Here is a 13,992-nt window from a genome sequence, read left to right as displayed (position 1 = left end):
CACACTTACCCCTGCCGTCCACTTTTTACTATCTGTAACAACCCCTTAAAACTTGGCAGAGAAGCTCACTATTCCAATAAGTACAGTATATCATTAACTCCCCAGGTAGTCACATCTTTGCAGCTTGCTACCTTTCAATTGACTATTCACAATCTATCCTTTCGCATGGATTTCTTTGCTGTTTGTTCCAAATTTTCTTCTGCATCTTTGAGTCACCATAAAACTGTCTTTGGAAACTGTTGCCAGCAGCATTCCCAGTTCCAAATCTACCATTAGATTTTTTTTCCACCTTTGTCCCATTGAACATCTTTTACGGCCTCTACTTAGATACTCTTACCATAACCATGACTTCTTCTCTTACTGTAGTTTGTTGCCTAGTTAACCAGGTGTTCAGTTCTTTTGAGTTCTTTCTAGTTTAGGCAGATGTTGATGTTTGATGTTGTTAAAGATATCATTGCAGGGTGTAAGGAGTTCTGAATAAAACTGCCTTTTTAAATTGTTTGATGGTTATTTTGTCAATGCCAATGGTGTTCAAGTTATGCTCCAGTTGTTTTGGGCTTGCACCCAAAGCATCTATTACTATTGGTATTACTTTTGCTTTTTTTGTCACAATTATTCTATTTCTATTTGAGTGCATTTATATTTTGTACATTCATCTTCTCCAGTTCTTTCTCTCTCCATTTCGTTCTTTTCTGGTCTGCTGTTTCCAGGTACTGCCACCAGAGGGGGCTGGTAAGGTGTAACAGTGACGTGTGCTCGCCCCTGTGGCTCTGAGTACTAATGGAGTCCAGGTTAATTATGCTACTGCACCTGGGCAGGTAGCAAAATTGCGTGTGGACACGCAGGTGCGGCCATGTTTCGGTGCGGTAATCATGCTGAAACAGCGGCATACCAGCATGTCTGTGCGCTTTTGGAAGAGACAAGCACACCCGTGCCCGGCTGCTTCTGCGCCGACCATAGATAAAAGTTTGGCTATCAGCTTGGCTTCCTCTTGTAGCCTGCGAGAGTTTTCTTCCCCCACTTGCTTTTCTCAAGAGCTGGAGGCAGGGGAAAGTCAGTGGACGCAACACCAGGAACGTGATTGAGCTCCAAGGCCCAGATAGGATGCGCATCTCACACCCTGCCCTGCCCAACTTAACACCCCCCAATTGCACCCCACTGCAAGACGCACATCCTACCTGGAACTTGTAACTCTGTTGCATTCCTCGGTGTTGTATCCAGAAAAACCCATTGTAAAAGAAAATTTATCCCGCGTTCGAGAAGTTTGATTGAACCTGTGAGAAGTTTTCTTTTACAATGGGTTTCTCTGGACACAACACCGAGGAGCGTGACAGAGCTATAAGTGTATAGTAAGATGCGTGTTTTGCATCCCAATACATCCCGCCTGCCAGAAATGAGTCTGTGAGACTCATCACGTCTCCACCACTGCCTCATGGAGCAGGAGATCTGCAAGGCTTGGGCCGTTGCGTGCATGAATGACAGTAGGACCTCAGCTGTGCGGATATGATGAAACTCGTGGCAATCCTGGAGTTTGTGCATGCAATGGCTCAACAAGCCTTGCAGAGTCCTGCTTCATGAGGCGGTGGGCCAGCTGCTCGTCTGGCGCCAAAAACAGAGAGGGGAGGCGGTGGTGATGGGACATCCAACCTCATGCTTGCTTCCTATTGCACCCCCCAAAATAATACCCCCCCCCCCCTGATAATAAGGCCAAGGCCATATTTTGGGGTTCAAAAAAAAATATAAGGCCCTGTCTTATTTTCAAGGAAACATGGTAGGGATTGTAAAAATGTAAGCGGTTTGCTCTTCTACATTTAAAAAGCAAGTGGCTCCCCGCCCTGGTACACTACAGTTTACAGTGCCTTCTAGAAGTCATTTTGTCCCAAATCTCTCCTCTGCTGGGGAGTAGGGGAGGGGAATAAAGCAAGCAGTTTCTATAGGTAGTCCTTTTTCCTTCACCATTGCTGGTGCAATTTAATTGGTCTTGATTTGTAGAAGAGTAGACAGCTTGCTGACTTGAAATATATTTCTCTACTCTTTGCCTTACCTTTCTGTCCGTCCCCTAGTCCCAATTAGGGTCCTTAAACAAGGACTATGTGTAAAAAGAGTATAGTCAGAAGGCAGGCATTTTCTGTATCAGCCTTTACACAGTGGAATATGTTGCTCTAAATATATGCTTGGCCATTACCTTGCTGATGTTTTAGTCATTCTTTTCCAGTTGCACTTTGGGTTGGAATGAATCCTGGAAGATGGCTAGCTAGTTAGCTTTGTGGCTTTGATGTTAATTTGGGATGAGGTTGGGCATTAGGCTAAGCCTTCCCCTGCACCCACTGCACAGAATCTGAGTAGAGGTGGTCTACAATAAATACTATAAGTTAGAAAGCCTTATTAACTAAGCATGCTCACAAAACAGACGGGTGGTTTTAGGTAATTGCAAAACTGGGGGTAGGATTGTACTCTAGATCCGCTGCAGAACGCACTTTATAGTGCTTTTAAAATGAAATAGCTGTCTTCTTAATTTGTCATATACATATTCTTTTCTAATCAGTAATATGAAGAGCAAACACTTGAATGAAATCTTTAATGAAATATTTTAAGTTAATTCAATGTGTTTATGTACATTTAATTAAATATTATGGAATAAAGTTTTAAAATGGTGTCTATGCCTCTTGAGGCAGTACTTATAAAATAATACTTAAACCAAGAAAATTCAAATTCTGTGTTTTATGTTATCCAAGATGAAAATATTGGCTGGAAAGTTATTTTAGTTGCAGCTTGCAAAGAACAGATTATGCTAGTATCTAGTTGAAACTCATGATCATCAATCAACTCTGTTTCACAAGATTATAGTGATGAAAGGATCAATTGTGTTTGTCCTTTTTAAAAATGTGTCTGGCATTTAAACTTGCCACTGGAGAAAATTAATATATGAAACGTGTGTTTGATGACATGGGAATTTGATTTGTAGTAATTTATGTAATAAATGTTCTGAGCAGTTCATTCATATGTTACATTTATTTAAAGAAACAAAAGCAATATTTTTTGTGTGGACAAATCTGCCAAAATGAAATGCATTCAATGGCTATTGATTTCAAAAGAAGAAATTTAAGCATATGTTAAACTGAATTCTCATTGTAATCAATAAATGTAAAATATCCTCTTGTCTTAAAGTATTCTAAAATTATAAAATGTCAATTCAGGGAATCCTTTATTTATTCTTTGTTTCTTCAATGGAACAAATAACTTTATGTGGATTTAGAAAGGAAATTGATACAATTCTGCTTTCTCCTCCATTAACTTATGCTGATTTTCCCCTGCTTCCAAACACAGTTTACAGGCACAAACCTAGTGGAGATTTATAAAATCATGCATAATGTGAATAGAGTCCATAGAATTTTATTTCCCTCTTCCCATAGTGATGATTTGATAAATACAGTTGTGGCATTGATTGCCTATATGGGAAGAAAAATGAAAGAAACTACTTTTTAATGTAACAAATAATTTACATTATGCTGCTCTAAGGGTAGATGAGGGAGTTATGTTCATGCCATATTTCTCAGTAGTAGGAGTTCACTTATTAGAATTGTGGCATTATATCTGAAGCCCTTTTATTTAATATTAAAACCTCATTTAAGTTTTTAATGCTTACTTCTTATTTTTCTTTCTAGTATTATTGAAGATTTTACTGAAAAACTAACCTTGTGTATGGAGTACACTATTTCAGAAGAAAGCAAAAATTACTTTAGCAGCATTTGTAGCCAATACAATTTTTTTAAAAATAGTTTTTATTAAGTTTCTTTTTTAAAAAAAATACATATCAAAAACAAAAAGACAATACAATACAAAAATACAAAAACAACAAAAATAACAACAAAAAATCCAGAATAATATGTAAACTTGTATGTAGCCAATACAATTTTAATATGCATAAAAATATTTTGAGTTCAAGAGGAAGCTTTCATATTTCTCAGATTGCAAAACTAAATATCAAAATATTTAGAATACACATTTTCAGACATGCATGATGCTAGTAAAATGAAACAATAAAATTTCAGATTAATAAAGCAGTACTTTAAATGATACTTTGTTTGAAATGTTATGGAGAGATGTTGTATATTTTATTTCCTTTAAAGAATTATTAGGTACTATAGTATTCTACGTTAGAATAAAATAATACTAAATTAAATGATTACTTTTTAATCTTTGGAGTGTCTGAATCATATACATGTTGGTTACATATTTGGATACATGTTTGATAATGGTGATTAATATTGTAATTCTTAAATTAAAAAGAGAACTTACAAAGGCATATGGAATTACCAATTTTCTTACAACATTTTTACCATTAAAACTTATTTTTATGGAAAATTTTTGTTCGTTTGTTTGTTTATCTTCTATGCCACCCAATCCCTTAGGACTCAGGCGGTTTACAACAACATAAAAACAATACAATATAATAGTAAGAAGTCAACATTAAAATTAAACACTCTAAAATTATAATCAATAAAATCCCTTTTGTAGGTACGATAAGAAATTTAAGTAAATTGTAAAAATCTATAGGTATACACAGGAGCCATATGTACTCTGTGTGTGCGTGTGTGTGTGTGTGTGTGCGCGCACACATCTGTGCATAATTATATTGGATAATTAAGTTAATATATTCAGAAGAAATGTAAGATATTTGTATTAGTAACCAGTAACGTAAGATCTGTACTTTCAGTTTGTATAATTATTGGACTTTTAATAAACAGTAAATTCCATTGAATGTTCCTGTTATTCTTCCAATTGAACAAATCCTTTGCATTGCTGAACTATCTACTACCAAATTCATATTAGGTTTCAAAATTAACTTATTGCCATATATTTTTTTTGGTTGAGGTTTTTTTCTAATATATGAAAGGCTGAAAATGGAGAGATTCTTTATTTAAATTCAGTATTGTTTTCTACAAGATTTAGATATTTAAAGTAACTTAATTTATTTTCCCAGATCCAAAACGTAGTTTGCAGAGGGAAAAAATGGTGTATGGCATCTCATCTGTGATTCAGATGAATTCCCTTAATCACTCCTTTTCTATTTTGTCGCTTGCTCAAAAGTTATTAATGTAACTGACTGAAAATATCATAACAACAAAGCATAAGAGCTTTTGCAAGCCATAAAACTTTTGTTTTTAAAATGGAAAGTACAGCAGGGAACATAAAACATAGTATACATAATAAAATATAAGTGCAAATTTGAATACCAAGTAGCCAGAGAAATGAAAATAAATTTGAGTGTAACCTAGATGAGGAGCAGGTGTGAAGAATCAGTGGGAGATTACCAGAGGCAGATATAAAGTTACAGAGAAACTGAAGTTCATTACCATAAAAGTCAATTGGATGTGGTCTACTACTGAATTAAGTTAGGGAGACTAAAAACAGAGCAGAATAGTACATTATTCAAAGTGGTAGGTGGCAAGTATCCAATATTTGGGTAGTTTTATTTCGGGAGATTTAAATTATGTTTATATTTAACTTTGCTTTCTCTAAACATATCAGATGTTATGAGTTTTATTAATGAGTTTTGTTAAGGTGAATTAGAGAAGAGTTGATATTTTAATCAATGCATATACTTTAGTGTTAGCCATATTAGCGTTATTGCTGCTGTTCTTATTTCAATGTACAGAGCTCATATCAATTGGAACAGAATTTTTGAAAGAGTAAATGTGAGTGTGTCTATAATGTGTGTTCGTGTGAATACACACACACGTGTACACATGTGCATATCATATAAACAGACGTGCATAAAATGAAATCAGTAGTAGGACGTGAATGATAGCTTCTGTGAAGCTAGACAACTCAGTTTTTTAAAAAAAAGATTACATTGGAAACATTTTTCATTCTTACTGGTAAATAGCAACTTTAAAATACCATGTAAAATATGTTTTTATTAGAATTGGATGAATTCTGAATAATGCTATAGAAATCTAACTATAAGGAACTTCTTTACACTTGAATCTAAAATTTGAATGACCCAACGGTTTCCTAACAAGAAAATAGTTTTAAATAATATGTTCCTACATTTAGGAAAATATTTGGAAAAATCCTTACGTTCTTTATACAGTATTTTAGAAGTTGCTGGGAATTAGGTAGCATATAAATGTAATTAATTATTAGAATGGCTTTTCTGTTTATGAAAAAGAGGTAATTTGTTTATTTTAATATATTGTTTGCTTTTCTGCAAAAAAAATCTCATATGTGATAAACATTTCAGTTATTGTTTTCTTTCTGTGTCAGTATCCTAGAGAACAACCATACTGTCTTATTGACTTACCAGTTCAGTTTTCTTTTTCCTGGACTCCACAGGTAAGCAACCATCCATTTGTTCCCTTGTGAACTATGTATGTATTTTCGAAGATGTTAGGATCATATCTAATATACAGTTTAAACAATTTCTACTGTATAGATTAATTAACTTAAATTAATTAACTTAAATTAATCTTGACTATAATATAAATGATATAGTATCCAGTAAACCGTAAAATGAGTTCCTGCCTTAAGACTATGTTTGTATGTGAATTATTCATCGTTTTGAATAAAATAAAATTGAAAGAAAAAAAGATTTTTTCCCCCCAGTGAATCCTATGGATATATATCCAACAGTAGGAATAGTTCAATAGGAATTATTCACAAGCCAAGTGGTTACTGAAATTTGTTTCATTAGCGTAACATAACTTCTAAATCCTATTTTGTGGTGGAAAAATTATCTCCAATCTCATAGGTATTAATATTTCTAAAAATAAACATGTGTAACTTGAGACACAGAGCTAGTTTGGTGTAGTGGCCAAAATGCTAGACCAGAAACCCAGGAGATGTAAATTCTACATTAGTTGTGCAAAGCAACTGGGTGACTTTGGGCTACTCATTCTCTCTGACCAGTCTGTTCCACAGGGTGGTTATTGTGTGTTTGGGAGGGGTGGGTGGGAGGGGGCAGAAGGTTTATTGCTTTGAGTTGTATAAAAATAAAGGAGGATGTACATAGAATCTGAAAGCTGCAATAAAAACTGATAGTGAAAGATGTACTACTGGGGCAAAACAGATTAAAGTGTATGTGGGCTATTGATAGCCTACCAGTTAGACATTCAACATTCAGAGAGCACTTTAGCAATATATAATTTCTGCTTCTAAGGCTATGATAATTCAGATTCTGTAGCTTCTTGTTCAAGTTAATTGCAGAGTTTACTGGAAATTCTCATTGTTTCTTAATAGGTCTGATGACTTGAATGCAGGCATATCACAGTTTCTAAATCCTCAGCCAGCATTGTGGTGGCTTTAGAAATATTCTGTGAATATATAAAGATGACTTGAAACCTTTAATAAGGTACACCTGAGACGGGCAGAAATAGTTACAAGATGCATCTAATCAGAAATTACTTATGACATAGTGAATACTATATCTTATCCTGATAGAAAATGTTGCTAAAGATAGATTTTTGCACACCATACTTTATTTTCACACAATTAAAAATCTCTGCTGCTGATGGGATGCCCCCCTCTGGCAAGAATGCAAAATGTTTAATTTTTTCATCCTTTTCATATAAAATGTAAAATGAACATTTTTGGTATTGTTCTATGCCATAGGAAAGAGAGCAGCACAAGAAAGCATAGCTACCTTCAACCCTAATACACACAGAGACACACACTTTTTAAATAGAGGCTGAAATGGCTGTGTGTTATATGAAATTTCAAGATTCTGAATTTTAAAATGACACTATATAGTTCATGCTCCCTGTCTCATCCAAATTTCCAAAACCATGTATTACATTCAATGCCTAATCAATGGATAATTGGCAGTATTATTTGGAAAAAGCAAAATATAATTTGCTCACCTTATTGGCTTTCTTTTTTTTTATAATTTTTTTATTGATTTTCATATTAACATATGAATTATGATTATGATTAACATCACAATCTCTTATGGTATTAGGCTTACGCCACTGGCCAACATAGTTTTAAATTTTTAACATATGGTTTCCTTTTGGTTGTAGCCTCGAAGCTGGACAATCTTTCTTTTTCCTGATGTTACCAGCCTTCTAATTCAATAACATCTGTTTTCTAAGCAAAATATAGTACATTAAGCTTTTAATCTGTCTATTATATTAATATAAAATTGAAAAAAAATCTTTATACAGGTTTGTGAATATTTATGTCAGGACCTGTTAAAACCTATAATAATCTCATTCATTTTCCTAAAAGCCACAACATCTTCATTAAGATTTTCTTTTTAATATTATAAGCTGAACAAATACATCCTAATAAAAAGCAATCTGTAATTGGCTTGTAATTGGTCGAAATAGCAGCATTTTCAAATATTGTAGAAAGAGAGATCGTGAAGAGGTTGTGTGCAGCAAACTGCCTACCTCAAGCAGGCCTCTCGTGCCTACATGATCTCATTCAGTTCACATCGCCAGGATGATGGAGGACACTATCCCTGGCTGTTATGTGATCTCATCTAGGTTGTATCAACAGGATGTTCTTAAGGATTGGCGAGGAGAATTCACCAATAAAAATGCTGTTGCTCTTTGTTTTATTTATTTATTTATTATTTAGATTTGTATGCCGCCCCTCTCCAAAGACTCGGGGCGGCTCACAACAGAGTAAAACAAATCATAAATAATCCAAATAAGTTTAAAATATTTAAAGATTAAAAAAACCCCATATACTAACAGACACACACACAAGCATACCATGTATAAATTAAACATGCCCAGGGGGAGATGTTTCAATTCTCCCATGCCTGACGGCAAAGGTGGGTTTTAAGGAGTTTACGGAAGGCAGGAAGAGTAGGGGCAGTTCTAATCTCTGGGGGGAGTTGGTTCCAGAGAGTCGGTGCCGCCACAGAGAAGGTTCTTCCCCTGGGGCCCGCCAACCGACATTGTTTAATTGACGGGACCCGGAGAAGGCCCACTCTGTGGGACCTAATCGGTCGCTGGGATTCGTGCGGCAGGAGGCGGTCTCGGAGATATTCTGGTCCAATGCCATGAAGGGCTTTAAAGGTCATAACCAACACTTTGAATTGTGACCGGAAATTGATCGGCAGCCAATGCAGACTGCGTAGTGATGGTGAAACATGGGCATACCTAGGTAAGCCCATGACTGCTCTCGCAGCTGCATTCTGCACGATCTGAAGTTTCCGAACACTTTTCAAAGGTAGCCTCATGTAGAGAGCATTACAGTAGTCGAACCTCAAGGTGATGAGGGCATGAGTGACTGTGAGCAATGAGTCCCGGTCCAGATAGGGCTGCAACTGGTGCACCAGGCGAACCTGGGCAAATGCCCCCCTCGCCACAGCTGAGAGATGGTTTTCTAATGTGAGCTGTGGATCGAGGAGGACGCCCAAGTTGCGGACCCTCTCTGAAGGGGTCAATGATTCCCCCCCCAGGGTAATGGACGGACAGGTGGGATTGTCCTTGGGAGGCAAAACCCACAGCCACTCCGTCTTATCCGGGTTGAGTTTGAGTCTGTTGACACCCATCCAGGCCCCAACAGCCTCCAGGCACCGGCACATCACTTCCACCGCTTCGTTGACTGGGCATGGGGTGGAGATGTAAAGCTGGGTATCATCAGCATATTGATGATACCTCACCCCATGTCCTTGGATGATCTCACCCAGCGGTTTCATGTAGATGTTAAATAGCGGGGGGGAGGACCGACCCCTGAGGCACCCCACAAGGGAGAGACCTCGGAGCCGACCTCTGACCACCCACTAACACCGACTGCGACCGGCCAGAGAGGTAGGAGGAGAACCACTGGAGAACAGTGCCTCCCACCCCCAACCCCTCCAGCCGGCGCAGAAGGATACCATGGTTGATGGTATCGAAAGCCGCTGAGAGGTCAAGGAGCACCAGGACAGAGGATAAACCCCTGTCCCGGGCCCGCCAGAGATCATCCATCAACGCGACCAAAGCGGTTTCCGTGCTGTAACCGGGCCTGAAACCAGACTGCTGGGGACCTAGATAATCGGCTTCTTCCAAGGACCGCTGGAGCTGGAGTGCCACCACCTTCTCGACAACCTTCCCCATAAAGGGAAGGTTGGAGATTGGACGATAGTTATTAAGTACGGCTGGGTCCAGGGAAGGCTTCTTGAGGAGGGGGCGCACAAGCGCTTCTTTATAGAGTGTTGGAAAAACTCCCCTCCCCAAGGAAGCGTTGGTAATCTCCTGGGCCCAGCTCCGTGTCACCTCCCTGCTGACCGAAACCAGCCAGGAGGGACACGGATCCAGTAAACAGGTGGCGGAACTCACAGCTCCAATGGCCTTGTCCACTTCATCAGGTGTCACCAGATCAAACTCTTCCCAGACAGGTGGACAAGTACATGCCCCAGTCACCTCGACTGACTCGTTGTCAGTTGACTCTGTTTTACAATTGGAGTCGAGATCGGCCCTGATCTGAGCGACTTTATCAGCGAAAAACGAGTTAAAACCCTCGGCACTGCTCTGCAAGGGCTCCCGAGCTCCCCCCTGGTTAAGAAGGGAGCGGGTCACCCTAAACAGAGCGGCCGGGCGGGATTCCGCTGATGCAATCAAGGCGGCATGGTACGCGCATCTTGCCGCCTTGAGCGCCACTTTGTAAGTCTTAATAAAAGCTCTTACAAGTGTTCGGTCAGATTCAGACCTACTCTTCCTCCATCGTTTCTCTAGACGTCTCTTATGGCGTTTCAACTCCCGGAGCTCCTCGTTGAACCATGGGGCTCTACGGGGTCTAGCGCCACGGAGAGGTCGCAAAGGCGCAATCCGGTCAAGAGCCTCCGCCGCAGCCCTGTTCCAGGCCTCAGCAAGAGACTCCGCCGAACTGTGGACGAGTGCCTCTGGAATAACCCCAAGCGCCGTCTGAAAGCCCTCTGGGTCCATCAGGCGTCTGGGGCGGAACATCTTCATTGGTTCCGCCTCCCTGCGGGGAAGGATTGGAGCCAGGAAGTCAAGCCGTAGTAGAAAATAGTCTGACCATGACAAAGGCAATGCTTCTAAGCCCCTTAGTCTCAGACCATTACTCAATTGCTCAGGAAGAAATATCATGCGTGCCCTCCCTCGTGAGTCGGCCCCTGTACTACTTGAGTCAGGTCCATGGCTGTCATGGTGGCCATGAACTCCTGTGCCAACCCAGAGGTTTCGCCGAGTGTTACCTTTTTTTGTTACCTTTTACTGCTTGGAAAATGATATAAAAGCAATAAACACTGTGAAGGCAGTCAGGCATCTTAGCATCCTGCAATGAGTGGTCTCTAATTCCATCAAAGTATAACACTTTAAAAATTGACATTTCATTCAATGTTATATCAGGCCCAATACTAATAGCTTAAAGGTTTTAAAATTCACCTTTTTATATTTTTGTTGTCCCATCATAACTTCCTAATGTTGCATTATGTTTTTAATAAATTATTTTTATTCTTCTATTTTTAATTTAGTTTTTATTTATTTTACTAATGTATAAACCACTTTAGCTTTTCAAATAAGTGCTATATAAATATTTTAACAATAATAAATAAAATAATGGTCAAGTATTATAAATATGGGATGCCATAAGTACTAACATATTAATACAGTAAATATCTTTCCGTGAAAACAATTGTGGTATAAAGCTTTCAAAGTATAATCTACTGAGGTGTTTTTGTGTGGATGTGCATGCCTAGGCCTTTACAATTCATGTATGGTATGTTTGCATGTATGAATGTTTGGTTTTACAATAAGGGTTTTTAATTGTTTTAATATTGGATTTACATGCTGTTTTTTGTTACTGTTGTTAGCCGCCCCGAGTCTACAGAGAGGGGCGGCAATCAAATCAAATCTAAATAAATAAATAAATAAATAAATAAATAAATAAATAAATAAATAAATAAATAAGCATATTTTTTCAAATAACACCAACTCTACATTCATAGTGAGATAATAAAGATTTAATTATTACATTTTTAAAGAACTAAAATTTCTGGTGGTTCCTCTGTCCCTAACTCCTCTTCATTCTTACTCTCGGACTCAGATGGCAAGAACACTGGCCTGCGATGCCAGTACTGTCTCCTTGTCCTCTAAATCCATGACCAGCTGAGCCGTACACGGACCACTCACAACAGAATCCATGAGTTATCATTTACCCCCAAATTAATGACATGAAGCTTTATTAGTATGTCATCCTACCTAGAGCTATTGCTAGGACCATCCTGAGCCAAGATGTTTCTGGACAACACTGTAGATTGTCTTACTGATATTTGAAAATATTTACTGAGCTCTCGCATCCTGGACATAAACTCCTACCCTCAAAATGGCACTACAGAGCACTGCACACCAAGACAACTAGACACAAGAACAGTTCTTTCCTGAATGCCATCACTCTGCTAAACAAATAATTCCCTCAACACTGTCAAACTATTTACCAAGTCTGCACTACTATTACTACTAGTTTTTTCTCATCATTCCTATCACCCATTTCCTCCCACTTATGACTGTGTGACTGGAACTTGTTGCTTTTATCCTTAATATTTTTTATTAATATTGATTAATTTTCTTCATTGCTTCTTTGACCCCTATGACAATCATTAAGTGTTGTACCTCATGATTCTTGACAAATCTATATTTTCTTTTATGTACACTGAGAGCATCTGTACTTCCTATGCAAGGTCATCACTCAATTGGGGGAGCAGAGAATTCTAGAAATAAACTATTGGCCCAAAATATTGTGCCATAGAGAGAACTTTGGATTCCTAGTTTACATTACCTATAGGAAGGGCTTTGGCAGGAAATGGACTAGACCTCACAAGAAAGTGTTTGGAAAACAGTTGTCTCGGCTTATTTAAAGGGCCAGATGCATTATCAAGAGCATACTGTCCAGATCATTTGCAGTAGTAGTTTCACTTAAATTTTATAGATGAGATGAGTATTTCACAGTAAAGGAAACTTCCATTCATATATAAATGATTCCACATTATTAGTTGAAGAACTGGAGTGATTAGTGAATATTAGATAGATTGTAAGATACAGTGAGAAGGAATCTCAAAACTAATATATCAAATACCAGGGTAGTCATATTTGACAAAGAAAACCGACTGAACAATTGCAAGTTATATGTAAACAGCAAAAAACACAGCAAGTAGATTTGTCTATCTTAGTAGAAATTGGCAAAAGATGGGAAAATCGAGACTTTAAGTTAGACAAATGCTAGTAAAACGATAATAGATAAAATGTGATCTCTTGCAAGGAATGAATAAGTATCAAGCGAAAACAAGCGAGTGTAGTGAGCGGTGTTTATTTTTGGTTTGTTATTTCTTACTCATTTCTTACTTATTTCTTACTCGTTTTTTGCACTTTGCACAGCATTGCTTATGTTTATGTTGTTTATGTTTATGTTTATTTAGATTTGTATGCCGCCCCTCTCCGCAGACTCGGGGCCCAAAGGGATGTATGTGTTATATGCTATTCAGGTTAACTTTTCCCCACAAATTAAAAGCTTTGTATATGTTCAGTGAGCTATTTGTTGGCAGCTTATCATTTGTTTTTAATATTTAATTTTTTGTGTAAGCATGTGTGTGTGTGTGTGTGTGTGTGTGTGTGTGATGGATATTTAATTCTAACAACCGTAGGTCATCTTAATGAAAATAATAATAATAATAATAATAATAATAATAATAATAATAATAATAATAACTTATTAGACTTGTATGCCACCCCTCTCCAGGGAGAAAATATTGACAGGATCCTTAACTCCACGAGGACAAATGTCAAAATTAGAATACTAGCACAGAACTTGTTTTAAGAGAGTCTAAATAGATTTTAGATACAATAATTGATTTTCCCCTAACATCTGTTTCTCATTTTCTGTTCCACCAGTACTTTTGGACTCAAAGCTTGATGGTGGTTCTCCCCCCTCTTGCTTTTTATATAATAATAGACATGGCTTTATGGCATCTGTATTAAAAATGGGTAATTTTCCTTATGGTCCCTGTCTTCCTGCTGGGTTGATAATGTTTTGATG

At 37.7% G+C, this 13,992-nt stretch overlaps 1 protein-coding gene across 2 annotated transcripts in view; it reads left to right on the top strand.

Moving 5' to 3' along the window:
* FANCL (FA complementation group L) overlaps positions 1 to 13,992 on the top strand; it is a 60,815-nt gene that overhangs the window by 19,696 nt on the left and 27,127 nt on the right. The window contains exon 7 of one of the 2 annotated variants that reach the window (XM_070734783.1): positions 6,271 to 6,339. The exons of the other annotated variant lie outside the window; for it this stretch is intronic. Within the exon in view, the coding sequence (XP_070590884.1) occupies positions 6,271 to 6,339 (69 nt within the window). The remainder of the gene's footprint in view (positions 1 to 6,270; positions 6,340 to 13,992) is intronic. 2 annotated transcript variants of the gene reach the window in all.

This window comes from Erythrolamprus reginae, chromosome 1, assembly GCF_031021105.1.
Source record: "Erythrolamprus reginae isolate rEryReg1 chromosome 1, rEryReg1.hap1, whole genome shotgun sequence".
Lineage (NCBI taxonomy): Eukaryota > Metazoa > Chordata > Lepidosauria > Squamata > Dipsadidae > Erythrolamprus > Erythrolamprus reginae.
This window is presented reverse-complemented; position numbering and strand designations above follow the sequence as displayed.